Source organism: Balaenoptera borealis, assembly GCF_965194805.1.
Source record: "Balaenoptera borealis genome assembly, chromosome: X".
NCBI classification, from domain to species: domain Eukaryota; kingdom Metazoa; phylum Chordata; class Mammalia; order Artiodactyla; family Balaenopteridae; genus Balaenoptera; species Balaenoptera borealis.
The window spans coordinates 126,854,549-126,882,077 of record NC_138881.1 but is presented as its reverse complement, the minus strand read 5'-3'; the positions used below and the strand labels follow the sequence as shown (position 1 = coordinate 126,882,077).

At 47.4% G+C, this 27,529-nt stretch overlaps 2 protein-coding genes and 1 long non-coding RNA gene across 4 annotated transcripts in view; 2 read left to right on the top strand and 1 right to left on the bottom strand.

The window, feature by feature from the left end:
- The window catches only part of GABRA3 (gamma-aminobutyric acid type A receptor subunit alpha3), a 606,794-nt gene that overhangs the window by 66,842 nt on the left and 512,423 nt on the right, over nt 1-27,529 (top strand). The window lies entirely within an intron of this gene.
- NSDHL (NAD(P) dependent 3-beta-hydroxysteroid dehydrogenase NSDHL) lies at nt 884-27,495 on the bottom strand. 2 transcript variants are annotated; one of them, XR_014239500.1, is made up of 9 exons: nt 27,352-27,495; nt 20,996-21,110; nt 17,157-17,315; nt 10,357-10,503; nt 7,014-7,142; nt 4,424-4,566; nt 3,072-3,174; nt 1,862-2,252; nt 884-1,285 (listed from the first exon to the last, which is right to left on the bottom strand). XR_014239500.1 is itself a non-coding variant. In XM_082376392.1 (8 exons), exons 2-8 carry the CDS (start codon nt 21,065-21,067, stop codon nt 1,920-1,922), a joined length of 1,086 nt encoding a protein of 361 aa, XP_082232518.1. In that variant the 5' UTR covers nt 21,068-21,110; nt 27,352-27,495; the 3' UTR covers nt 884-1,919. The 2 variants fall into 2 exon arrangements, 1 of the variants encoding a protein (XP_082232518.1); XM_082376392.1 differs by having other exon boundaries at nt 884-2,252.
- LOC309620280 lies at nt 10,515-16,118 on the top strand. The gene is made up of 2 exons (XR_014239501.1): nt 10,515-14,249; nt 14,301-16,118. It is a non-coding gene; the product is annotated as an uncharacterized lncRNA (long non-coding RNA).

Below are 27,529 nucleotides of genomic sequence, written 5' to 3'. Positions count from 1 at the left end.
CATTGGGGGGCTTGTGAAACAGAGCGCCAGGCCTGCCATCCGAGTCCCAGTTCAGGTCTGACAACTTCCCAGCGCTGTGCAGAGGCTATGCTTTCCTGGCTGTCACACTCTCTTCAGACAGGTGGGGGGCCGAGAGCATTTTGGTCCTCGGTGCTCCTCAGCGAGACCCGCCAGCTTCAGTCTTCCCGGCCTGAGACCCTCCTTCCGGTAGCTCCAAAAGCGGAGTCTTCCCTTCAATGCCCTGGCCTCCTCCTCCTCCTCCCTCTCACTCCCCAGAGGAATCCTGACTCCTTTCCAGGCCCTTCCACTAAGGCTCCATTTCTAGTTCCATGGACAGCCGCATCATTGCCCACAGTTTTGTTACTTCCTATCTGGTCTCTCACGCTCCACATAGGGTGGCTGGAATGAGTTTGTGGGCTTTTGCTCCCCATTGCTGGAACTGTCAATGGTCTCCCAGGCCTACCAGATAAAGTTCAGCTCAACCAACCTCCAAGGCCAGCTGGACCTTTCTGTACTTCATTGAATCTGAGAGACAACACATTGCTAATGAAACTATGACAAGCCAATGCCTGTGAACCTTACCTTTTCCCTTGAAACGCCATCTAGGGGCCTGCACCTACTTACTCTTTATCCATCCTTCAAGGCCTTGGCTGGAAGCCACGTATCCTTCCTCTGAACTTACACCACCTCGTCTCGAGTGTGTCTATCATTTCCTACCTGCTATTATAGGGGCTTGTGAACGTATCTATCTTAACTCCTCTGTTCTAACTGCCTTAGGGGCAAAAACCCTGTTTTATTTTTGTTTGTGTCCCCCCCCCACCCCAGTAGCTCAGTTTCCCCCCAGGTGGGGGTCAAGTTCATATCACACAAACTGCACGGCATGTACAATACCTTCACTTTATTCCAGTCTCCCCACCCTTGCACAAAGGCAGAGAAGCAAACAGAAGTCTTTAAGGTTACATTTCAACGAGTCTGAGAAGAAACCAGATTCTGTAAGCAGAACATCAGAAAATAAAGAACGCTGAATCACTATATGTGCTGACTGTTGGAAACTGGCCTGAAGGGTTCTATGCGCATGAGCTGCAGGGAAGTAGCCCTTTCTGCATCATCTCGTGCTGTTTCTGCCCAAACTCCAAGCAGATAAAGGAGGCACTCTTCTCTCTGACCTTTTCCATGGCTTACTGTCAAACTGCCCAATGTCCCATGCTAGGAGAGGTGCTAAACAGCTTGAAACGGCATGCCACTCGGGCAGACCACCACCTTGCCATTAAAAGGACACAGGGCTCTGTGGATAGAGAGAAAGGTGTCCATGAAAGAATGTTGTATGAAAAAATACTGCAGGCAGGCACACCAGCTGTACCTGAGAGAGAACTTGGGAGCATGTAAGGAGATGAACCACCGGTAGCCTTTCTCCCCAGGGATTTGGGGGGTTTACAGTTATTCAAGCTTTTTAAAAGTTTTTGCTCTAAACTCTGGGTCTATTTAAAATGTACACTTGAAGCCTCACCATGTGTTTATAACTTCTGCTTTTCTCTAGGGTATCTGTCATCTGTGGCTCCTTGAACAGTCTGCATGGAAATAAGTCTAGGACCCCCTCCTCAATCAGCAAATGGCTTGTTTCTTCCCTACGGCTTGACTGTTTACAAAGCCACTGGAATAAGGAACCCAGGAGGAAGCGGGTGGGGCAGAGGGAGAGGATACAGAACAGTAGACTAGGAAGCTGCCCTATTTTAAGAAATCCAAATCCAGTCCTACGAAGAAACGAAGAAACGTCTGCTGATTTCGCTGATTTTGCCACCCTCGGAGTCACAGAAGGGTGGGTGTGCTCTCATAGAACCGGCCGGAGGAGAAAGAAACTCACTGGAAGGAGAGACTCGTCGGCTGGGGAACGCGTGGAAGGGCCCGGGCTCCAGGCCGCCTCACTCGACCTTCTGCAGGTGGTGAAAGCTCCGCACGGTCCTGTCCACGGCGTCATCCATGCTGACCAGTGGCCGGTAGCCCATGACCTTTTTGGCTTTCTCACAGCTGTAGTAGTGGAATGTGCCAGCCAGCGCGACCCGCATGGGTGTGAAAGTGGGCTGAAGCTGGATTATGGGACTGATTACCGTCACCAGGAGGGACACCAGGAGGGCTAGGTAGTAGGCCACCCAGTAGGGGATGTGGTACTTGGGGGCCTCGTAATTGAGGCCTGTCAGGATGCGGGACAGGAAAGTCCAAAAAGGGATGGGCTCATCGTTGGTGATGTGAAAAGCCTGCAGGGGGGAAGGAGAAGTTAGGAACTGCTCCCCAGCAGGATGGCGCAGCAGGCCATGCTTGGAGCTTGGAGCTCAGCCAGGACCAATATTTTGAGAAACCAGTGGCCACTCCCTGCCTGCCCGCCCCAGTTCCTTTGCAAGGCAGCTCAAAGGCGAGGCGGTTATTAAGCCTACACAGATCGCAGCATTTCACGTGGTCCTCAAATCTGCAAATATGAGCCAGTGGCTGACAGGCCTTTTTGATTTGCAGCTGCAGGCAGCTTTCAGGCGATGACAGGATTTCAAGCGAAGCTTAGATTACACTTGGGAAGGTACGTTTGTTAATTTAATAATTGTGTTAATCACGGTAAATGCAGTAAATCATCTTATCTTCAGATGCAACGAACGGGTCATATGACATTTCTGAAATGTGCTGTCTTTGGTGTAAACTAAAAGCCATACCCACCATACCCCCACCACACTGAGAGTTACAGGAGTGGGAAAATGGCAGAGGTCCAGGAGAAAAAAATGAGGCCCAAATACGGGGGATTCCAAAGGTAGGAGTGAGAAACAAAGAAGACGGGGGCCCTAGGAGTGGGAGTGAAACGAGCCCGCGTGTGCTCTCTCATCTCTGCGTGAGAGCTGACCTCACCCTACCAGAGGGGCGCAACCGTGGCCCAGTGGGATCCTAAAGCAGGTTTGCCAGGATGCAGGGTCACAGAAGCCATTTGCCAGTGGGTCCGATCACTGGGAGGAGAATTGTGAAGGCAGGCGGACACACAGGGGCAGGAAAGGGTGGGCCGGCTGCTGCCGAGCAGGTAGAAGCAGGTGCCTTACCTTCCCACCCAAGGCTGTGTCTCTGGAGAGGTGCTCTGCAGCCAGGATGTGTCCGTGGACCACGTTCTCCACGAAGGTGAAGTCCACCAAGTTCTCCCCGTTCCTGCAGGTGCACAAGGAATGGGTTCCCTGCACCGGGAGCACGTAGCTGCACACGTGGTAGAGCCCCTGCACATGGACCCAGGGCCAGGGCCCGCCTTGGCAATGCCGGCCCCTGGCACACCTGGGCATCCGTAACAGTTGAAGATGTGCAGGAGGCCAGGGCTCCTAGGCCCTCAGGGCCAGTGGGATATTTAAGGGCCCACCAATGAATCTGCAAGTCCCATGCCCTGCGTGCTCCATCCCAGTGTGGCCAACACTGGTATTGTCTGCTCTGGGCTCTAATTAGGGCAGCAGCTCTGAACTCCCTCCAGGGCACTCTGGGCTAATGCCTTGCTCTGGCCTCAGAGTTTTCTACTATCTCTTTCTAATCCCACCGCAGGGAAGCCAAGTGAAAGGCAGGGAGGCAAAGTGGCAAGGCACAGGGATAAAGGGGGAAAGAAAGGGAGAAAAGAGAAGGAAGGAAGGAAGGAAGAAAGGAAGGGAGGGAGGGAGGGAGGGAGGGGGGAAGGAAAGGTATACTGGGGACACAGTCCCAGTCTCATCACCTGCAGCGGCCCTCCCACCTGCACTTGCCCAGAGGAGGAATATTAACACCTCCCCCGCCTTCCTAGATGCAAGGAGAGCGAAGGGCTTGGCCCTTAACCCTGGGCCAATTGTTTCCCCTCTGAGCCTGTTTCCGGAATTTCCAAACAGGGACACAAATATTTTCGCAGCCTACCTGAGAGGGTTCATGGGGCAGAAGCGTGTCCTGCCACAATCCATGTCTCCCTGGAACTTGTGACTATGACCTTATCTGGAGATAAGGTCTGTGAATATGTAATTAGTTTAGATGATGTCACACTAGAGTAGGGTGGGCCTTAAACCCAATGACTGGTGTCCTCATAAGAGAAGGGACGTTTGGATACAGACACACAGAGAAAAGAATGTCATGTGAAGATGTAGGCAGAGACTGAAGTGACGGGTCTACGAGCCAAGGGACGCCAAGGGATGCTGGCAACCACCCGAGACTGGGAGAGAGGCCTGGAACAGACTCTCCCTCAGAGCCTCCGGTGGGGGCCAACCCTGCGCACACCTGGATTCTGGAGTCCTGGCCTCCATCACTGGGAGTGAATCCATTTCTGTTGTTCTAAGCCTCATTTGTTGTGGCAGCCCCTGGAAACGAACAGCGGGCAGTAGAGAAGGCCACGGGAGGAAAGAGCCGACTGTGTCCAGGGCGGGGGGTGCGGGTAGGAGGAGAGCAGCCAACTTACCCGATCATGAACTTCATCTTGCCTTTCCTGGCCGCCTCGATGAGAATGGGGACCAACTGGGGGTCCCTTGGGCCAAAAATGCCATGAGGGCGGATGGCTGTGGTTACGAAATTCCGGTCAGGATCGTTGGCACCCAGGACCGCCTGCGGGAGAGCAAAGGGACCTGTGGGCTGCAGACATGCTCCCCGGGGGACAGGTCCTCGCACGGGGGCACGGACGCCGCCCACTGCCCTGGGCTGCAGACCCACGTCAGCGACACTTACAATTCGGGACTACTTTTGTATCCCTTTCCCCACTCCAACACCCAAATCTGAAAACACAGGAGAGAGCTGGGTCGAAACCAGTAGAATCCAACAGAAAGGCCTGGGTTTGGGTTTAAACACTAAAATGCGTGAATGCAGCAGTTTGTGGAAAATATCTGAGAGATCCAGTTAATGAGTTAGCTGGGGGCGTTCAGTAAGGCTGCTGCCACCAAACCAGCTCCTGACTTAAGCTCCATGTGCCAACTGTATGTTTCCACCAGTCCTGGGCTGTTGTGGTCAGAACTGAGTACCACCTCCTAGGAAGGGACTCTGATGAACCCAACTGGGCCAGGAAGAAGGGGCTGAGAAGGTGGAGGCTGTGGGAGAAACAGGGCAGCAACTCAGTAGCTAAACAGATGAACCAACATGTCGGGTGAATCCTCAGAGCCATGTTCTGTGTGGCTTAATGTACAAGCTAGAACTTAAGGGTTTCAAGTACAGAGAAACAAGTTTTGTCTCAAAGGGAACAAAACTTCCCAAAGGATCTGATAGGTTGTTGTTAAAAATGGGGATCACGATGGTACTACTGCCAGGGCTGTGTGCTGCTGAAACGAGATGGCCCACCTCACCTAGGATTTCTACTCTGTGGTGGCAAAATCCTTGTTCACGTTTTGGTCCAGTGAGCTTAAGCTACTTGTTGACTGCATTCACAATGATCGGAGTTACCCGAAGGTGGAGCTGCCTCTCCTCTCCCCACCAGGCCCTGGTCCCCACAGCGACGGAGGAAATGACTAAATAAGCCTTCAAATGCCCTCTAGCCGAGGCTCATCTCTGTTACTAAAGAGAAGAAAGCTCCAGGAGTCCTAGGTAACACCACACTCCATCTATTATCTGTCAGCACGTTTGAGAGCCGACAGCGGCTTGACATCTGCCGCCAACTGGAGGCTCCAGGACAGTTACTGCCAGAGGCGTTTACAGGCTTAGCTTATTGCCAGCAGAGCGCCCAAGAGTCAGTGCAAGTGACATGACGATGGTCTGAACCACAGCTGCCACTTGCAGCACCTGAGCCCAGTGGGCGAGAGACCCAGGAGCCCTGGAGGAGGGTGCACGGGGCCCAGTGGAAGCTTTAGCGCTCCTTGGGTCAAGTCTGAGCAGGTGGGAGCTACGTGAGGCTCTCTGTGCTCCAAGGAGCAGGCGGGCAGACCCAGGACTGGAGCTGGCAAAAGGCTAGGCCTCCATCCGCTGCAGTGGGAAGCCCTTGGGTCTCCCGGCAGATGAGCTCTTTTGGGACTTTCTGAGTTGGAGTAATAGCAAACAGATGGGAGGCGGCTGACACTCGGGCCGCGCAGGGGGACTCTGGCCAATTTGGCGTTAAGCTCTGGTTCCATACGTACCGGCTGCGAAAGAAAACCTCAGTAGGCGTGGCCCGCTGCCAACAGCTGGGAGAGGCAAACTCACAGCTGCCTGGCTAAGGTGAGCTGCCTGTGGCCGATGAGCGTCCATGGCCTGCAGTATCGGGTGTCCTCAGGGTAATATTCTCCTGGACGTTAGTCCCGGAGCTGGCTACTGTCACAGCCTCTGTTACTGCTGCTACAGCCAGGGGCTCCCTGGTGACGCTGGCTTGCCAAGTGGAAAAGTACTTTTCCTTAAAATAAAGCAAGAGCCTTCCATTGTTTAACTTCAAAAAAAAAGGAGGGAGGGTGGGAGGGAGGGAGATGCAAGAGGCAAGAGATATGGGAACATATGTATAACTGATTCACTTTGTTATAAAGCAGAAACTAACACACCATTGGAAAGCAATTATACTCCAATAAAGATGTTAAAAAAAAAAAAAAGGACAGGGGGTGCAAGAGTGCCACTAGGAAGGTGTGTTCAAATCAAAACACACTTGAGTGTTTAGCCTGAGTTCTGCCCGCCACTTTGGGTCGTCATAAATTGTCTGATTTCTGGAGCAGTTCAGTAAACTTGCATGGTATAGATGTTGAGTGCAGGCTCTAGAGCTGCGCGACCTCAGGAAGCTTCCAAATCTCTCTGCACCAACTGTCCTCCTCTGTAACCTGGTGACGATAACAGTACCTGCCTTACGGGGTCATTGCGAAGTTTAAATGAGGCAGCTCCTCATAAAATACACAGAGTAGCGTCTGGCCACATTAAGCTATTACGTTATTATTTTTTCTGTTACTATCTTTGAAATTGAATTCCATCCACAAACTTTACTTCCCAATTTACATATTAGGCTTCAGAATACTAACTTCCTATGTTCATAAACATTCTTCTTAAGAATCTAAATTCTGTAGACGTTCATGGACCTCGTCTGTCACTCACTCAACCAGTTCGCAGGTACGTACTCTCTCCTGTAAGATCTTCGTCTCCGTGTAGTAGTCAATGGGTTTCATGGCATAAGGGAGGTCTTCGGTTCCATTTTTGATGTCGACACCCTCAAAGATGACACTGGCACTGCTGGTTAAAATGAGTTTCTGGCAGAGGAGAACAGAAGATTTAAAAATATGAGTCAGGAACGATCGCTGTTTAAACACCACGATGGTCATGTAGGAAAGAGAATCAAATGGCACGTGTTCACAACCCTTGCCCCATACAGATTCTTTACTATGATGCCTTCCCTTTTCAGGCCTTCTTAAAATAATGCAAAGATCACCATCTTTTGCAGGTATGAGGATTTGAGACACATTATGGTATCACACTCTAAAACAGTGAATTTCACATTTTCCCCCCTCTTATCACAACCAAGGGATAGAACAGACTTCCATTATTCATGCTATCTCACTATGGGAGTGATTCTCCATGGGGGAAGGATAGCCCACAAACTTCGAGGGAGATGCCTGTCTGCAAAAGACCCTGGTGATTCCGATCCCAACCTTGGCACGTCAGCACACACGAATGGGCACATGCACATGCCCACTGGTGAAATGCTATTTGAAAGGAAGTTGCTTTCTTACGAGGGTTCCTAGCTTCTAGCTATCTGGTTAAGGGCAGCCCATCCTAAACTGAACACCATTAGCTCGAATCACATCTTTATCACTTTTATTCAACATGGTCCTGGAAGTCCTAGCCAGCATGGCAGGATAAGGGAAACAACAAAGTATAATGATTTGAAAAGAAGGAACAAAATTATTGCCACTTACAGGTGTTGCAAATGTCTACATACAAAGCACTACGAATATACAGAAAATATTAGAGTTCAGCAAAGTTGCTGAGTACAAAATCGATATACAAAATTTAACTGTGCTCCTATGCAGTAGCAGTTGAAAATGTAATGTGAAAGATATTTCAACCACCAAAAGCAAGGTACATGGAATAAATTTAACAAAAGATGTACAAAACCTTTATGAAGTGAAGTATAAAGCTCTATTGAAAGGCATTAAAGAGAGAGATAAATAGACATATTATGTATGTATTTATGGATACGGAGACTCAATATTTGAAAGATATCAATTCTCTCCCAAATTACCTTTAGGTTTGAGGCAATTACAGTAACATTTCCAACAGGCTTTATCAAGGAACTCGACAAGCTGGTTCTAAAATGTATATGGGCGAGCAAAGGGCTAAGAATACACAAACAAATTATTTTTTTTAAAAATTTTGTAAAATATTATATTTTCATGTTTTTAAACATCTTTATTGGAGTATAATTGCTTTACAATGGTGTGTTAGTTTCTGCTTTATAACAAAGTGAATCAGCTATACATATACATATGTTCCCATATCTCTTCCCTCTTGCGTCTCCCTCCCACCCTCCCTATCCCACCCTCCCTATCCCACCCCTCTAGGTGGTCACAAAGCACCGAGCTGATCTCCCTGTGCTATGCGTCTTTATTCCTGTCCAGCCCCTAGGTTCTTCATGACCATTTTTTTTTTTAGATTCCATCAAGGGACGACATCTATTTGTTTCATTGGTCTATTACTTGTCCTTGAGCCATGTCTGTTGCTCAATAAATGAATGGAAAAAAGCAGTTGTTCCTTGGAGAGTGGCATGGACATATATACACTACCAAATGTAAAATAGATAGCTAGTGGGAAGCAGCCATATAGCACAGGGAGATCAGCTCGGTGCTTTGTGACCACCTAGAGGGGTGGGATGGGGAGGGTGGGAGGGAGGGAGACGCAAGAGGGAGGAGATATGGGGATATATGTTTATGTATAGCTGATTCACTTTGTTATAAAGCAGAAACTAACACACCATTGTAAAGGAATTATACTCCAATAAAGATGTTAAAATAACAAAACAAAACAAACAAAACAAAACAAAAAAACAAAAACAGCAGCAGTGTAATTCACAGAGCTCCAGTTATAGAAGCATGGTAGAGAGTAGTAAGGAGTCTGGGATTCGGCATCAGAGGGTCTGATGTCTCAGTCTGGTTCCTCACATATTAAGCAACATTAGTAGCCCCTGGTTACCTATGGAGGAGCAAATCAGGTGACAACTGCAGGAGAAAGGGTCTTGTCATTTGCAAAGCGTAAGGGGTCACGATTACTATAACTGATCCGTTCCAGGGCACCGAGCCCCAAAGAGCTCCTTTCCCGCCTGTTCTTGTTATGCCAGCTGGCTCACTTCAGTCTTTTTTCTTGTTCACACAGCATCTGTGGCATATGTCACTGTGAGAGTTGGGGGTTTGGCTGATAGGAAGCTGTTTTGTCCAGTGGCTGGTGCCCCATAAAGGTGATCCAGAGAACCAGGGTTTATAACAATGCAGCAAGCTACAATGTGGTGGACACTGTACCCTCTCGGGGCTGAGTTATAGCAGGTTTCTATTGGCTAAAATGAAATAGTTTGTTTCCCTTTGAAAATATAAGCAAAGTCTGGAAAATAGTATGATAGTTCCTTAAAAGGTTAAACACAGAATTACTGTATGATCCAAGAATTCCACTTCTGGATATTTACCCCAAAGAAATGAAAGCAGAAAGTGGAGCAGATACTTGCACACCCATGTTCACAGCAGCATGATTCACAATAGTCAAAACTTGGAAACAGCCCTGGTGTCCACCAAGGGATGAATGAAGAAACAAAATGTGCTCCATCTCTACAGCGGAATATTATTCAGCCTTGAAAAAGAAGGAAATTCTGACACCTGCTACTGCATAGATGAACCTCGAAGATGTTACGCTAAGTAGAGTAAGTCAGACAGAAAAGGCCATATGTTGTTTGATGCCACTTCTGTGAGGTTCTTAGAGTCAAATCCACAGTGACAGGAAGCAGAATGGTGGGCGCCAGGGGCTGGGGGAGGAGGGAACTGTTAGTGTTTAATTGGTACAGATTTCAGCTTAGGATGATGAAAAAGTTCTGGAGACGGAGGATGGTGGTGGTTGTACAGCAGTGTGAATGTGCTCAATGCCAGTGAACTGTACACTTAAAAATGGTTAAAATGGTACATTTTATGTTTTATATATATTTATATTATATATATATATATATATATATTTAAGCCACAATAAAAAAAAATACAAGCAATTTCTAAATTTTGTAGCTCTTTAACCAAGACTAATAAACCTTAGGGTCCTCAGATGGTCTGTTCAGATGCTCAGCAGGTCCCAGGGCTGAATTTCTAGGCTCTTCACAACACTTTAGGAAGCAAGCCTGGCTAGGCCCAGGAAGAGAACAGAGCCCTGGTCCCCACACACTTGGAAAGGGCCATCACACGTTCCTGACAGCACTCATTCCAGCCTTCCCCTTACCTGAACCCCAGCCTCTTTGCAAGTTTCAATGACATTCTTGGTGCCAACGTAATTTACTCTGTAAAAGAGTTCCTTGTTGTTACCGGATGGTGGGGGCGATGCACAGTGGAAAACTGTGCTTACACCTTTCAGAGCTGGGTACAGATCCTGGAGAAGCAAACAAAGACCAAAAAATCACTCCTGCTTTACACAAGTAAACACCCTCCTCACATTACCACTCTCCAATCTGGGGCATGTAGGTGTCTTGCCCTTTAATAATTCTACAATCAACACAGAAATACATTCTCATTGTAAAAGAGTCAAACAACACATAAGTACATGGCACAGAAACCATATTGTCCCTTTAGCCGCCCCCCTCCCCATTACCTGGGCCCAAATAAAAACTGGTTTGGGGCAAGAGAAGCCTGTGGGATCCAGAGAAAGGCAGCATCTTTGCCTTTGTGCCTCATGGGTGGTGGGTGGGTGGGGCACAATTCAGGGCACCTGGAGTTAAAGCTCCTGGGGGAGATGAGCCCATAGATACACATTATGAATCATATGAAAAGACAGTGTAAATCCCCAATACACAGCAGCATTCCTTTCTGTGAAACTAGACATAAAACAGTAACCTGAGACAAAAACATGTACGTTCAATTTATTGCTACAGGGAAGCAGAGCTCCTGAGATCAATGGCTGATAGCAGATCTGGGGCAGGAAACAGACAAGATGAGCCAGGAACACCTTGTCGCACCAGAAAATAATTCCTGTTGAAAGGACTCGAGAGCCAACCTGAAGACGCTCCCACTAGCTAAAAAAGAAGGGACAATTTGATCCCCAGTAAGAGTAAGAATTCCTTTTGCAAAGTGGCAAATAAAGGGAAAGAGTCAAGCATTTAATCTGCACAAGGTACAAAGATTTGAGCTAAGAAATAAAGAGAGAATAATAGCATGTCACCATTTTGTGAAACCTTAACTAAGTAATAAGATCTAGGAATGATCAATAGATACTAACATCACCAAAAGAAAGACAACCATGAATTATGTGCCTAGATCCACCGATTATTAGCATTTTGCCACAATTCTCTCTATGTAGACATGATGTTTTTCCTTGAAACCATTTGAGAGTAAGCTGTAGACATCATGCCACTTAGCCTCTCAAGTCTTCACCATCCTCCTAAATAACCACAAAACATTGATTGTATGCAAGAAATGTAACAGACAGGATACTCCTATCCAATAATTAGTCTCTATCCAAACTTCCCCAACTGTCCCAATAATGTCCCCTCAATTTGGATTAGTCTTTTAGATTTAATACTTTTGGCAAGAATGTCACACCAGTGACATTATTATCTTCTCAGGGCGTCACCCAGGAGGAGCAAGACGGCTGTCTGTCCCACCTTTGGTGATGTTGATCCAATCATTTGGTTAACGTGATGGCTGCCAGATTCTGGCCATCAAAAAGGTACCTTTCCCTCTGTGTAATCCACTACTATTATACTTTGTGAGGCTCAAAGTGTCCCAGATTTGGCCAGTGGAGGCTCTTCAAATTGGTTCCTGTGTCTTTTTGACATATTCTCATTAGTTTTTGAGTACTTCCTTAATTTTGTCCTAAGAAAATATTCCAGGCTCACCTTATACTACCTACCCCTGCCCCAGAGTCCTGCATAGGCTATTTTCCCAAGAAGCCCTGGCTCCTATTATGGGCAATGGCGTATAGAAAGCAAAATCTGAGCACTAGGTGTGCTTATGGCTATTGGGGTATCAATCCATGATGCCCTAAAGGAAAAAAAACAAACCAGAATCAGATGCAGTCTTTACTCCACTAGAAATATAATACAAAGCATAGATATGACTTCAAATTTTGTAGTAGCCACATTAAAAAAGGAAAAAGTGGGAATTCCCTGGCGGTCCAGTGGTTGGGACTCTGTGCTTCCGCTGCGGGGTGGCGGGGGGGGCCTGGGTTCAATCCCTGTTCGGGGAACTAGGATCCCGCGAGCTGTGTGGCACAGCCAAAAAAATTAAATAAATAGAAGTAAAAAATAAAATAACATAAAAAAGTAAAAAGAAACAGGTGAAAATAATTTTAATGTATTTAATATAATCTACACGGACATGTTCAACAACACCACGGGGTTGAAATCTGCAAGATCCAGACCATGGTTTATGATAAGCATCCATTATTCAATGAACAATCTAAAGCTTTAAAATGTGAAAGGGAACTTATAAATTAAGAGAGACTTAAACACTTCATTCCTGTCCTGCCCCTTCAGTTGACTGCAATATTCCTCAACCTTTTTGGTTCCTTATTTGGAAAGACAACTATACAAAAACATTGTGAGACATTCAGAGATATCTGAACACTGGTTAGAAATTTAGGAATTGTCAATACGTTTTAGGTGTGGTCATGGAGTTGTGTTTTTTAAAAGGATTCTTATCTTTTAGCAACAAATACTGAAATATTTACAAAAAAAATGACAAGATGTCTAGGTTTGGCTTTAAAATAATCTGAGGGTGCGGAGGGGATACAGATGAAACAGGCCTAGCTGTGAGTGGATATGGAATAGAGGGAATCTATAAAATATTATAAAGACAGAAGGAGAAAGAACACATGGAGGAGAGACTAAGAGACATGCAGAATATAACGAAAGACTTTACTGTATGTCCAGTAAGGCTTCCAGAAAGAATGGGGGTAGAGTCAATATTTGAAGAATTTTCTCAAAATGAGGCCCACTAGGTGCTGAGTAGGATTCTAAAAGAAAACTAAAATTCAGACCTAGAGATATTCTCTACAGACCATAAAGGACAAAAAAGAAAATCCTAAAAGTCATGAGGAAAACTCAGCTGACCTACAAAGGAACGATGCTCAGATTGAGCGATGGGGGGAAAACTGTGAAACTAGAATTCCACCTGCAGCCAACTAGCATTTATGAGTGAGGGGAAAATAGAGACATTTTCGGGCATAAAAGGACTCAGCGAGTTTACTGTGTACAGATATTCGCTGGGGAGAATGCTACAGGAAATGCTTCAGCAGGAAGAGGAAGGAACCTGGGAGAGAGAAATGGGATAGGAGACGTGCTGATGAGTGGAGACTTCAGTCCATCCCTCCCTCGTCCTTCACCATCTTCAGGGTGAAGAAAATCTGGAAACGAAATACTGGCAACGATAGCATGGGAGTTGGGGGGAAGTGGTTTGGAGGGGAGCTGAAGTTTGCTAAGGAGCCTGTCTCCTTTGAGGGGACATGTCAGTGATCAAATGCAACCATATCCCTGCCATCAAGGAGGGTACATTCTCTGGGCGGGGGGCACAGATACCTAAGTTTACACAGAGTGTATCAGCTAGTGCCAAGTGTTACACAGAAACACAAAGCAGAGTAAGGGAGATCCAGAGGGGCTGGATGCTTAGCATAAGGTGCTCGAAGACCTACAGGAATTTCCCGAACAAGCCCTGCGGTTCACGAAGAGCATTCCTGACAGAAGGAGCAGCGAGTGCAAAGGTCCTGAGGCAAGAACTCAGTTGGTGAGTTTAAGAAGCAGTAAGGAGGCCTGTGTACCTGGACCGGAGCAATGAGGGGGAGTGTGGGAGCGGGTGAGGTTGGATCACGCAGGGCCTTGTGGGTGATTATTCAGGTCTGTATGTTTGCTGTAAATAGGACTGGACACCCCTGGAGGCTTCTGAACAGAGGAGCCCTGAAGTCTGATTTATGCGTTAAAAGGGTGGTGGCTAGGACCAGGGTGGTAATGGAAGGGGTGAGAAGTTGATGGATTGGAGATCTACTTTGAGAGTGGAGTCAACAAGATTTGGTGATGGATGGGATCGAGGGTATGGAAGAGAAAGGAATCAAGGATAAATCTAAAGTTTCGGGCCAAAGCAATCCGAAAGACAGAGTGGGCATTTATCAAGATGGTGAGGACTTTAGTAGGAGCAGGTTGGCTGTGGCGTGGGAGGGGGCCAGCTTGTAGCAGGGAGTCAGGAGCTGAATTTTAGATACAGCACAAAGAGCTGGAGATACCCAGCAGGCAGCTGGATAGATACGAGGCTGGAGATCTCAAGATTGGAGCTTATCAGCTTCTAGACTGTATTTAATCTGTGAGCCAGAGTGGATTCACCAGGACACTAAGTGTGCTTGGAGAAAAGAGATCTAAGGAATAAGCCCTGGATCCTGCCAAGTTTAGAAATTACAGAGATAAGGAGACTGAGGAGGGGCAATTGGTGAGGCAGGAGGAGAAATGAGCGGGTGGTGAGTGAAGAAACTATCAGATGCTGCGGAAGGGTCCAGGCAGATGAGAAGCACGGTGTGGCCACCAGATCTGGTCACTTCCAGGTCCCTGGTGGCTGCGTCAGTGGCTGTTAGGTGAAGACCTAGCTGGAGTGCTGCTATGAGGCAATGGAGGGAAGCAGTCAGAGGTGCTGAGAACAAATGGCCACAAGGGGAAAGTGGGGCAGTAGCTAAGGCCGCATCAGGGTGTTCTGTTTTCTTAAGTCGGTGATGCTGTGCTGATGGCTGGGATCTGGTAGAAGGACAACCTGCTGATCAAGGAGAGAGGGTGGAGAATCCCTAGAGGAATCACCAAGTAGGGGAGAAGACACGGGCTCTAGCTGCTGCCTGGACCATTTCCAGGGCTAAGCACGTGCAGAGTGTAGGTCTGTGGATATGGTGCCGGAAGGTACATGGGCCGCTTGAAGACCACGACCGTGAAGAAAGAGGCAACAAGCTTGTATTTTCTTCTCCAGCCTCGTTTGGCTGCACAGAGACCCCCCCCAGGGAGGTAGAACTGGATTTAACCAGGGCTGGGGTTTAACCCAGGAAGTACACCATGATGGGGCGGTTTATGTGTCCATGTGGCTGTCTCCATTTTTCCAGCAGACACTAGTCCAGGGGCTGCTCTGAAGATATTCTGTAGCTGTGGTTAACATCTACAATCAGTTGACTTGAAATCAAAGGAGACTATCCTTGATAATCTGGGTGGGCTTCATTCAATCAGTTGAAAGGCCTAAGAGTAAAACCTGCGGTTTCGGTAAGAAGAAAACCTGCCTCAGGACTGCCTGAGCTTCCAGCCTGCCTGCCTGTCCTGCAAATTTCAGACTTGCCAGCCCCCACAATCCATGTGTCCCTGGTTATTTCTCTGGAGAACTGTGACTGATACATACAATGAGAAGAAAAGGGTAAGAGGGCTGAGAATCATGCAAGAGAAAATCAGCCATAGACTTGGCAGGGAGGCTCTGAATGGGGTGAGGGATAGTGGGAAAGGGCCAGATGCCTGGGTGGGTCACAGACCTGGTAGAGTGGAGGTCTTAGAGGCTGTGAACTGGAAAGGCAGGAGCTGGGGCTCACAGTGCAATGCCTGTAAGTGAGATCACGGAGAGGACACACTTACTGGGGATGACCGAGGTCTGGGTCTAGGGAATGACAACAGGAGTGGAGGCCAAGGCGAGGGTACTGGCAGGATCATATGTGTGAATGCTGAACCTGCCAACAATTATGATGAGGTTGACCTTGGCCAGGAGCTAAAACCACTGAGAAATGAGATGGAGTCACCTGGGAAAGGGAGAGGGTGGCTGTGGGTCATGGCCACAAGGAAGGCTACTGGGGTATGTACAGCCTGCTGGTATTACCTTCAAAGCCGGAGGGAGCTCACGTCAGGCTCAGAGAAGCAGTGATGATGAACAAGGAAGACTTCTACCCCATCTCCAGGCCCACAGGTGGGGAGGGTGGGGTAAAGAAGACAGCCTGGAATTTGACAGGGCTGCAGGGGAAGCCATGGCCTTAAAATCCAAAACAAACAATTGCCAAGAAGAAGAGCCCAGTGACAGGCCGAAGGAAGCCACGGTGATACATACAACAATAGAAAGGGATTACACGTCCCTAGGGAAACAAGGTGAAGCCAAAGACAAATGAGCGAAGGTCACCGACACGCATCTCACAGGGGAGGATCAGCAAAAGGCATGCAGCCCAGCCACCCATGCAGGGAGGACACGTGACACTAAGCATCGCTGAGGTAGCACTTCACACTCTCCAGAATGGCAATACCAAAAAGTCTAAGAATACCAAGTGCTGGCCAGGACATGAGCAATGGGGATCCTACCACATGGCTGCTGTGAACTTAAATGACAACATCTTAAAATTCAAAATATTAACACCCTTATAACTCGGCTAAATCTTGAAAACATGAAGGGAAAGAAGTCAGTCACAAAACGACAAATATTATGATTCCACTTATGTGAAGTGTCCAGAATAGAGATGGGAGATGTATGGTTGCCAAGGGCTGGCAGGGGGTGGGGAGGACAGGAAACGGGGAATGACTGCCAGCAGGCCTGGGGTTTCCTTTTTGGGTGATGACAATGTTCTGGAATTACGTAGTGGTGAGGGATGCGTCACTTTGTGAACAGACTAACACCCATGAATTGTGCACTTTAGACATGTGAAATTTATGGAATGTGAATTATATCTCAATTAAAAAAAAAACTCCAGCAATTGCACTTTTGGATACACACCCTGGGGCCGCAGTCGGCACACTATGGCCCGCGGACAACTTTTTGTAAATAAAGTTTTATTGCTACTCAGCTACACCCACTCATTTATGTATTGGCCACACTTACCTTCGAACTACCAGGGCAGAGTGGAGTAGGAGTGACAGAGATGACAGTTACTCATTCTCACTAGTAACAGTGTGGGTGTGTGTTAAATTCTTTCCTATAACTTTACAATTTTTCAAAAAAACTTTTCTTTTGGAAACAACAACTTGGCTGGCCTCTGAGCAGGGTCAGTCTGGTAGTCTCCCTTCAGGGGCCTGGGGCAATCGGCAAGGCTGGGTGGTCTGTTACCTGTTGGCTGCAGAGGTCGCCCAGGAAGAACTGCACGCGGGGATCGTCGAACCCTTGCCGAATGTCAAACACGTTGACAGCGTAGCCTCTTGCCAGCAGCTGCTCCACCATGTGCTGCCCCAGGAACCCAGAGCCTCCGATCACTGTGCATTTCATGGCCTGCAGAAAAGGAGGGATGGCAGGGGGGATGGGTGTGCTGAGAACTGGAAGCTATTGAGGGCCTGGACTCACAGACCCTGAGCCACTGCGATGGCAGGTCCATCGCTTAGTTTGAAACTCTTCTTGAACCAAGTTGGAAGCTTCATATAATTCTGGTGTCCTATCACCAATGCCAACCTTCTCTCCTGGGATCAGGAGAGACAGGATAGCAAATGATACTGAGGCAGACTTTGGTTAGACAGGACAACCTGAGGGGAGTGCCCTGGCGGTCCAGTGGTTATGACTCGGTGCTTTCACTGCCGTGGCCCGGGTTCAATCCCTGGTCAGGGAACTAAGATCTCACAAGCCGCGCAGTGTGGCAAAAAAAAAAAAAAAAATGACACCTTCTTGCTCCCAATAGCTGATCCATGGGCACTTCTAAGGCAAAAAGCAAACAAACAAACCAACCAACCACACACATGAACGGAAAAACAAATCAAAACATGCCACCCACTCAATTGACAGTGTGCACTTAAAATATCAGAAAGAAGAAAGCAGAGTTTCCTTACTTGCAGGGGAAAGTCAGCCCCCTTTGCTCCCCAACCACTATAGGGCTGGCTGTGCGGCTTTGGGCTCGTCACCTAACCCCTTCTCGCCTTAGCACATCCATGTAAGTCTGTGCTGTCGCCTGATGGGATCTCCTGGTGGGGCTGCAGGGAGGATGGGTGAGCTGTCCATCAGCCAGGCCCAGGGCTTTGCTTCCCCTTCCCTGAGCTCTGAGGAAGTTGACAAATTAGGGGAGAGCTATGGTGTTTACATTTCGGTTTCCGCAACACGTGCACTCTTTTGGCTAAATTCCAACTCTGGTAATTGGGGATAAAGGAAGGACAGTGCACCACCTGCAGGCACTTAAATATTCTGACTCCAGGGAGTCGATGCAAAACTGTAGCTGGTGTACGCTGATGAAGCTGGCTATAAGGGTCCCCGATGAAGGACCTGTTATATCCCTCCTCCCTGGGGTCTTTGGAAAACCATATCTGGGCTTCCTTAAGATGACAAACCCCCATTCTTCCCTGAGCTCATGTACAGTAAATCAAAGTTGGGGATGGTAAGTAGAGATCTTAAAGAAATTCTGCTCCTGATTAAAAAACCAACCAATCGGGCTTCCCTGGTGGCGCAGTGGTTGAGAATCCGCCTGCCAATGCTGGGGACACGGGTTCGAGCCCTGGTCTGGGAAGATCCTACATGCCGCGGAGTGGCTGGGCCCTGTGAGCCACAACTACTGAGCCTGCGCATCTGGAGCCTGTGCTCCGCAACAAGAGAGGCCGCGATAGTGAGAGGCCCGCGCACCGCGATGAAGAGTGGCCCCCGCTCCCCACAACTAGAGAAAGCCCTCACACAGAAACGAAGACCCAACACAGCCATAAGTAAATAAATAAATAAAAATTAAAATGGAGATTTCTTTAAAAAAAAAAAACCAACCAACCAATCAACCTGCTATGTATGCCTTAAATGCCTATATAATTGAGACATGCAGGAGACTACAGGGGTGCCAGAGCCTCTTCTATGGATCTGCCCCTTTCAACCTGTCGTCCCATCTGGAATGGTATTGTTACTGGAGTCCACCAGGTCATCTGTAGATGGCTCTGTAGCTTTAGCATCATTTGTTCAGGCATTTGTAATCTCCTGACAGAGTCAGCCTCACTATGCCACCCACCCCCCCACCAAATTATCTTTTAAGCCCGTTCTTGTCTATGCTTCAATTACTGCCATATACATGTAATCATAGCACGCTACATTATTTGCACCTTTACTAAAATTTCTAACACACCCCCAGGTCACAGGCAAATGAAATTATACAAATCCCACTTGATCCCCCTTTAGGCAATCCCTTCTCCTCCCACTCCCCCCAAGTCAGCTGCACAGGCAAATGCAGTTTTTTAGAATAACTCTGAGCCTCCTTGCTTCCCAAGCTACTTTTTCTTGGTTTAGTAAGTTTGCCTGAGCCCAAAGAGAGTCTGAACTAGACATGTCTAAGGGCATCCCAAAGGATTTCAGAGTCTCTTGTTTATATTATCTGCAATCTCTAGTTAACAGTTGTTTCAAAAGGTTGATAGTCTAATTTTAAAAAAATCAAATAACCTTGCTATTATGTCCAGTGCAATTTCGTTTCATGATTTTAAATGTGAGCAATCTGTACTCCTCTCTTTGACAGTGACGTGGATTTTTTTATTATATTGAAATGTTGCGCCAATACTGCCTGGGAAGCGTGGGTCAGCAGCTGTGCCACAGAGAGTTTTGTAATGATGAGAACAGAGCTGGCATTTACCCCAGAGAAGTCAGATGTGGGATGGAACCATGGTATTCGGTTACAGGAGATCATATGAAATAACCACTTAACTTTTCATGGCCATGAAAGATGGTATGGGGCAAGTGGGCCCAGCAGACAAGAAGGAATATGCACTAACAAGTAAGAATGAAACTCCAGACTGGAAACAGGTAGCGAGACTCAAGAATGGGTTACTGCCGGGAGTTATAAAATCGACATCTTGGAGACAGTTTTAAGAATAGGAAAGAAAGCCATCTAGACGTACTATTTCATTGCAATATGATCTTGAGATAAGAGAATGCTCCAGGTCACTGGGTTTATTCCAGCCTTTTCTGTTTTCCCTTGTCTTTAGCCGTGGGACGTTTTCTCAGAGAAGTCTTACACAGAATGTATATATAAGTTAGGGTGAAAGTGTTCTTTTTATTTTAGTACTTTGTGTAACTTTTACTTCCTATAAAGTCAATCAATGAGAACGAACAACCATCCGAATCCAGATTGTTTTTGGTTGCTGAGTATCAGTAAAATCCTGATTCACACAAATAATGAACTACAGATGGCAAGGAGCTCTGGTGGTTTCTCTGAGCACTAGAATCTCAGATTAACCCTCAACTACAGAGGCATAGAGAAGGCCTTACTCTGAGCTGTACACTAAAACCAGGGTGATCTGGTGACCTCTGGCAACCTCCTGGGAATCCTTAATTTACTAACATTTGATAAAACACATTTTTTACCTTGGTGTGATTTCATTTCTGAAGTGTTCGTTCAGCAAAAGTGAATCCAACCCACCCTTTGCAGATCTTTGTGGAAAAATCTCCAAGAGGCCTGACAATTCCTTCAAGTCCCTTCTGACACTTGCGACGCTAGACTTTAGGAGGCCTTGCTACCGCCCTTGTTGGCCCTGGAAAGGCTTCTGCCATTCTACCCAGAAGCACAGTCTAACCTGCTGGAGGCCACGTGAAGGCGAACCGAGGCACCCAGCTGACAGCCAGCAGTTACTGCCATGTGTGTGAGGCTGCCTGGAACATACACCTCAGGGTCCCCACGAGAGCGGCTGCGAGAGCAAGCCCAGGGGAGACCCACCAAGGAACCCCCGCCCCCCGCTGGGCCGAGCCCAACCGGTAGAATCGTGAACAAAGAAATGGGTGTTGTTTTAAACCACTACATTCTGACAGAGTTTGTTACACAGCAATAAGTAACTGGTGCCTTAAATAAAGATATATATCTTCTATAAAGAAACAATACTCAGCATTGATTGATTTAATAAATGAACCAAATACGATTTTTAACCCATAGCTACGTATCAATGTCTTGTTGGTATGTATGTGCTCGACTTTCCCCTTACCTGGTTTTGGTTAACCCTTTTTGTACTCACTTTTGGAATGTCTTCTGTCAAATGTGTCCATGTGCCCTGGTCTTGTACTGGCTCACCAGCTGCTTGTTCCATTTCAGCTGCAAATTTGGCCCTGTCTGCAGTCAACTTTTCTCTCCTTAAAGACATATTTAGAGACAGACATGTTATATAAACTGAAACATCTTTTAGCTGTTAGTGTTTTGTGTGGATGTCCCCCCGCCACACACACACACACGTGGAGTTTTCACAAAGAGCTCAACCACAGCTTCAGCTGCTGGATGAAGCACTAGCGGACATTCCTGTGATGCAGGCTGCCCTCAGAGAAGGGCCTGACTGGGCCCATAACTCACTGTATATTTGGCTACAGGCAGAACAGGAAGCCCATTAAATAATCTCATTCATCAGTTACAATGAAAAGAACATGTCTAACATCCCAGCTTTTCCCACAGCACTTCAATTATTGTCTATTTCTCTCGTGTCGATCAGTAGACTAGTAGACGGCGGCAGCACAGTGGGAAAACGCACAGACCCGGGGAGGCCCGGGTTCCAGTCCTGCCACTGTCAGAAAGTGTAGCAATCTGCTCAAGCCATGTCTCTTGGCTGCAGCTCAATAAAACAGACTCAGTGCTCATGCCCACGGTGCCAGGGCATGGGGTGCTGGGAGGAGGAAGAGTAAGAAGAGACAGAGCTCTCCTTCGTGGTGGGATTAAAGCCACCCTGACCACATATAGAACTCAGAGTGTCTGGGGCCATCAGAAACCCTCGGGAAGTGGTCAGAGAATGGTGGGGACCCAGCAGTCCATAACCAGGAGACAGTAGCGAAGCATAGCAGGTGATAAAAGTCCCACAACAAGACCAAACCACTGAATTGCAAACAAAGAGAAGCCGTTCAATTTGGGGTTACAATGCATTCGGTCTTGCATCTGCTTTCTTGGCAGTGGTCAATTCACCTAAGTCACAGATCCCCTAACACCGGGGATGGCAAAATCCATGACAAAGAAAGTCTAACTGCTTGCAAAAGGCTAGATTCAGAGAACACTCTTCAGTGAGGAGGTGGCAGGCAGGCAACCCAATTACACACACACACACACACACACACACACACACACACACACACACTCTCACTGCCATGTGTCCCTGTAGGAGCTGATTTTGTGGCCTGGAAATGGATGTTAGGATCCTCAATGTCTGATGGAGCCATTTTGGGGAAACATATTTCTGCAACCATAATGGAAGTTATCAGGAAATATATTTCAAAACCTCATTTTTCACAGAACTTTTTAGAACGCACATTAATGAATAAGCAAAGTTCACCTGTAGTTCTATGCTTATCCCGTCTGTCTTGTACACCATAATCCTCTTTGTGTTGGCAGATGGCCCTGTCATCTGTTATCCCTAAACAGATGTGGCTGGTGAACTTTTTATTCATTTGGTTCAATGTGCATCAGCCAGGGAACAAGGATCTGGGCGCCTGCACCAAGGCCTAGCGAACAGTGTGCCTAGAGGTCCTGTCTTGCTCACCACTATATCCTGGCCCTCACACATCCACTGGACTCATGAATACACGGTGTGTGTACGCACCCATGCTTTCTGCTTTCAACCGCATACACACAGACACCCATCTAAGGTGCAGGAGCTTCACTGGGGGCAAATGGGTTTGTTATTTTTCTGGTGGTGTTACACTCACCAATACCCACTGCTGGTTTCTTACTCAATCTCTCCTGATACTCAGGGAAGCATGAGGAAATGAGAGGGCAGACAGCATTTGGAGTGCTGTGGTCACAAGCCCAGGGACACCTGGAGCCCCCAGAAGTTGGCAGAGGCAGGAAGGATCCTCCCCTAGGGCTTGCAGACGGAGCCTGGAGAATTATCAGCAAACCAGCCTCTTGTAAAAACAAAAACAAAATCAAATCTAATTTGTCCCAAATTATATACAAATTATTTTAAAGTTTGTAAATACTGTAAGCCAGATAAGAATTTTGGTGATACTTTAGTTGTCTCTAGAGGCTGGGTACCCAGGTCTAGCCTAGGGAATGAATCAGATCCCACTGGCAGCCCCCCTCCCCTGCAACCTAAATCCCCCATGTGATATATGTTCTCGTCCAAATGAACACCAAGAATAGTTGTGATTTAACAGACATTTCTCCAAAAGAGATATACTTTACAGATGACCAATGAGCACATGCAAATATGCTCAACCTCACTAATCATCAGGGAAATGCAAATCAAAACCACAGTGAGCAATCATCTCACACCTGTTAGGATGGCTATTATCAAAAAAACCCAGAAAACAGAAAATAACAAGTGTTGACAAGGATGTAAAGAAACTGGAACCCTTGTTCACTGTTGGTGGGAATGTAAAATGGTGCAGCTGCTGTGGGAAACAGTATGGTGGTTCCTAAAAAAATTAAACATAGAATGACCACAGGATCAAGCAATTCCACATCTGGGTACATACTCCAAAAAACTGAAAGCAGGGATTTGAACAGATATTTGTACACCCATGTTCATGGCAGCACTATGAACAGCAGCCAAAAGGTGGAAGCAAGCCAAGCGCCCATTGATGGATAAATAGATAAAATGGAATATTATTCAGCCTTAAAAAGGAAGGAAATTCTGGCAACTATGGAATGGGAGAAAATATCTGCAAAACTTATATCTAATAAGGAGTTAATCTCCAGACTGTATTAGGAACTTCAAATCAATAGTTAAAAAAAAAAAAAAGAAAAAAAAAACCCAACCCAAACTAATAACCTGATTAGAAAATGAGCTTAGGACTTGAACAGACATCTCTCCAGAGAAGACATACAGATGGCCAACAGGTACATGAAAAAATGCTCAATGTCATTAATCATCAGGGAAATGTAAAACAAAACTTCAATTAATACCACTTCACCCCTGTCAGGATGGCTGTTATCAAAAAGTCAAAAGATAAGTGTTGGCAAGGATGTGGAGAAACTGGAACCTTTGTACACTGTTGGTGGGAATGCAAAAACGATACAGCTACTGTGGAAAACAGTATGGAGGTTCCTTAAAAAACTCAAATAGAACCACCAAACCACCATATGATCCAGCAATTCCAATTCTGGGTATATATTCAAAAGAGTTGAAGCCAGAATCTTGAAGAGATATGGCTACTCCTAAGCTCACTGCAGCACTATTCACAATAGCCAACATGCAAACAACCTAAGTGTTCATTGATGGATGAACAGATAAAGAAAATGTGGTATATACATACAACGGAATACTATTAAGCCTTAAAAAAGGAGATTCCACTATATGAGACATGGATGAACTTCGAGAACATTATGCTAAGTGAAATAAGTCAGTCACAGAAGGACAAATACTGCATGATTCCACTTATATGAGGTATCTAAAGTAGTCAAATTCACAGAATCAAAGAGTGGAATGGTGGTTGCCAGGGACTGGGGGAGGGGGAAAGGGGGAGTTACTGATCAATGGGCAGAAAGTTTCAGTTAAGCAAGATGAGTAAGCTCTAGAGGTGTGTTGTACCTATTGTACATTCAAACATTTATTAATATGGTGGATCTCATCTTAATTGTTCTTACAACAATAAAATAAAAATGAAAAGAAGGGACATTCTGACACATGCTACAACATGGATGAACTTAAGCTAAGTGAAATAAGAACCTTGGAGACATTATACTAAGTGAAAGAAGCCAGACACAAAAGGACAAATACTATATGATTCTACTTACATGAGGTCCCTAGAGTAGTCAAATTCATAGACACAGAAAGTAGAAGGGTGGGTGCCAGGGGCTGGGAGAAGTGGGAGAATCGGGGAGTGATGCTTAGTACGTATAGAGTTTCAGTTCTACGAGATGAAAAGAGGTCTGGAGACGGATGGTGGTGATGGTTGCACGACAATGTGAACATACTTAATGCCACTGAACTGTACATTCAAAATGGTTAAAATGGTAAATTTTCAGTTCTGTCTATTGTACCACACATACACTCACACGAACAGCTGTGAGAAAATAAGATCCCAAAGAGCAACGTTCTAAGGGCTGGCATTGTTAAGGTTCACACATCAGAAGCCTCAAGTCTTTTTCCTTTAAAATGATAGGTCTCTGAATTAAAACCAGTACGTATGCCCTTGTTCCTCTATACACACTGGGACAAGGTCTTAGGCTAAAAAGAATCTAGGAAGAGAACCATCTTCTATTAGGGAAACTCAAGCGCCTGGCTCCACTTCTGGGCAAGGGGGAGGAAGGCCACTGATAGGATTAGATACAGAGAGAAGGGAGTGAGCCCATCACCGCCTTCCTGCTGGGGAGAGTCCCCAGCTAGTGAGTCCTGGGGACAAAAGGACGGGATAGTCTGTCCATTTCGAACCAGATAGAGACAAGTGTTCCTTCCTTCGCAAACGTGGGAGACCAGGCTCTTTGTGAGGGGGAAATCCAGAGCAGCTCAGAGGGGTGTGTTGGGGTAGTCGGGGCCTGGCCTGCTGCTGTCCACAGACTCAGTGCAGGAAGCTAAACTGTGGCCACCACGAGCTCGGTACCCTAGTCTGTGGAAGAACGACGCCTGTCTGCGCAAGAAAAACGCCAACAGCATCCAAGGCTTCCCACGACTTCCCCCAAAGTCTCAATCAGCTCAATCTTGTCCTTTCATGGATCTGAGGTGTCTCTGTGCTTCTGTCAGTCATTCATCTCTCTGCTGGTCTATTTACTTTTAGGACCCAGAAAGGCCCTGATTTTGAATTCGTGGTGGCCACTGACAAAGCCAACAGCCTGCCTGAGAGCTTTAGCTTATGCTGTTCCCTCCACCTGGAATATCCCCCCTGTCCTCTCCACAGTGAGATGCTCTGCTCAGCTGTCACCTCTGTGACACCTCCTCCCCCTCCCCAGGCAAGGTGAGCAGCTTCCTCAGAACAGGTTTCTGTCCTCATTCCGGCATAGCACACAGCTTTAGGCTTTCTCCCCGCCACATCTGTCCTGGCCCGCCAGGCTGTGAGCCCCTGGAGGGCCAGCAAGGACCCTGGAATGGAGAGTATGGGTTGAACTGTGCTGCTGCGGCTGGTCTAAGAGGCCTCATCTGTAGAGCAGCGATCCTTCCCACAGACTTCAGAGTTGCTGTAGGGCTGAAACAAGCCCCAGGGGTAAAAGGAGAGCTGTAACTTGTCAAAAAGTTGTTAAAAAAGCACCCTGGTGTCAGCTCACTCACTCATACATTCCCTCCTTCACAAGGCCATTGCCAAACAGAACCTTGCACAGCACAGACATTCAGGGAGTCCAGCATCTGGGGTGGGAGTCAGGCTTAGCAGAACATTGCAGAAGTGCCTTTGACTTCCGATGAGGGTAAACCCAGGCGGGGAGGCGATCCCTAAGTCAAGTTCTAAGGCCCTGGGGGCGTGAGTCAAACAGAGGGGGTGGTTGTCTGGCTTGTACTCATAGGGAGGCTGCTGCTGAAGGCCTGAAGTGGGAGAGGAGCAGCAGAGGTGGGAAAGAGAAAAGAAACGGCATTTAAGGGGGAAAATGGATAGAACTTGGAGGCTGGTTAATGGGAAGGGGGCACGAAAAGAGTCAAATATGATTGCAAGGTTTTGGACCTGGTTTATGCTCAAAGAGGAAGAGGGTAAAGGGCAGAAGGTCGGCGAACACTCTCGTTTAACGAATGTCAATAAACCTCAGGCTTTTTTCAGCCTGAGAAACTTATGCTCTGTCCCGGGCCCAGAGGGGAAGCAGGTAAGGGCTGAGAGCCAAGAAGTGCCCTTACACTGAGCTGGCTGAAGGCAGACCGTGGACCTCCAGCTCCACTGCCGCAGCAGCTCCGTCTCATCTCATACCCTGGCGCACGTCCCCTTGTAATTCTCCAAGCAGGTCTCACACTTCCAAAACTCCTGTGACTTTGCTCAGGAGGTGTCTCCGCCTGCAATGCTCCTCACTATCCACCTTGAGTGTTTGGGTGTCAAAAAGAATATATTTTGATGACCTGCTCCCTCTCACGCTCATATCTGCTTCACTCCCTTCGAAGTCCGCTCCCAGGCCTCCAGCTCACTTTCCTGGGCTGCTTTTAGCCAGGCGAGAACTAAAGTGATCCTGTCTTGGAACCTACTTGAGAGGCAGGGGGCGCTCTTGAAGGGACACGCTCAAAGAAAGAGCCTCAGCTGCATTTGGCCGCTAACTCCCAGACGTCCGAACCTCTGCGACAAGGCTTGGCACGTCCCTTCCCTTCTCTGGGTCTCAGTTGCCCCGTGAGTACAGTGTCTGCTCCAACACGAAAGGTCACGGTCTTCTCTGGCCTCTCTGACCCTAACTCAATCTCAGGCCAGACCAGAGAGTCCCCGACCCGGATCGCCCCACCCAACCCTTCCAGTCCTGTCGCTGATACAAGAACGAGGTCGCAACCCTTACCCGTCCGTTGGCGGCCCCCTGGCTGTCCCCAGCGCGTCCGCAGCCTGCACCCTCACAGCTCCAGCGGCCTGTAGCCACCCTTTTCTCCCCGCCCACGTGAGCCGAGGATCTGCCGAGGCTCTTCCACCAAGGGAATTGGCTCGGTTCGGTGCTGGCTCAGCCAATCAGCGCTCGCGGC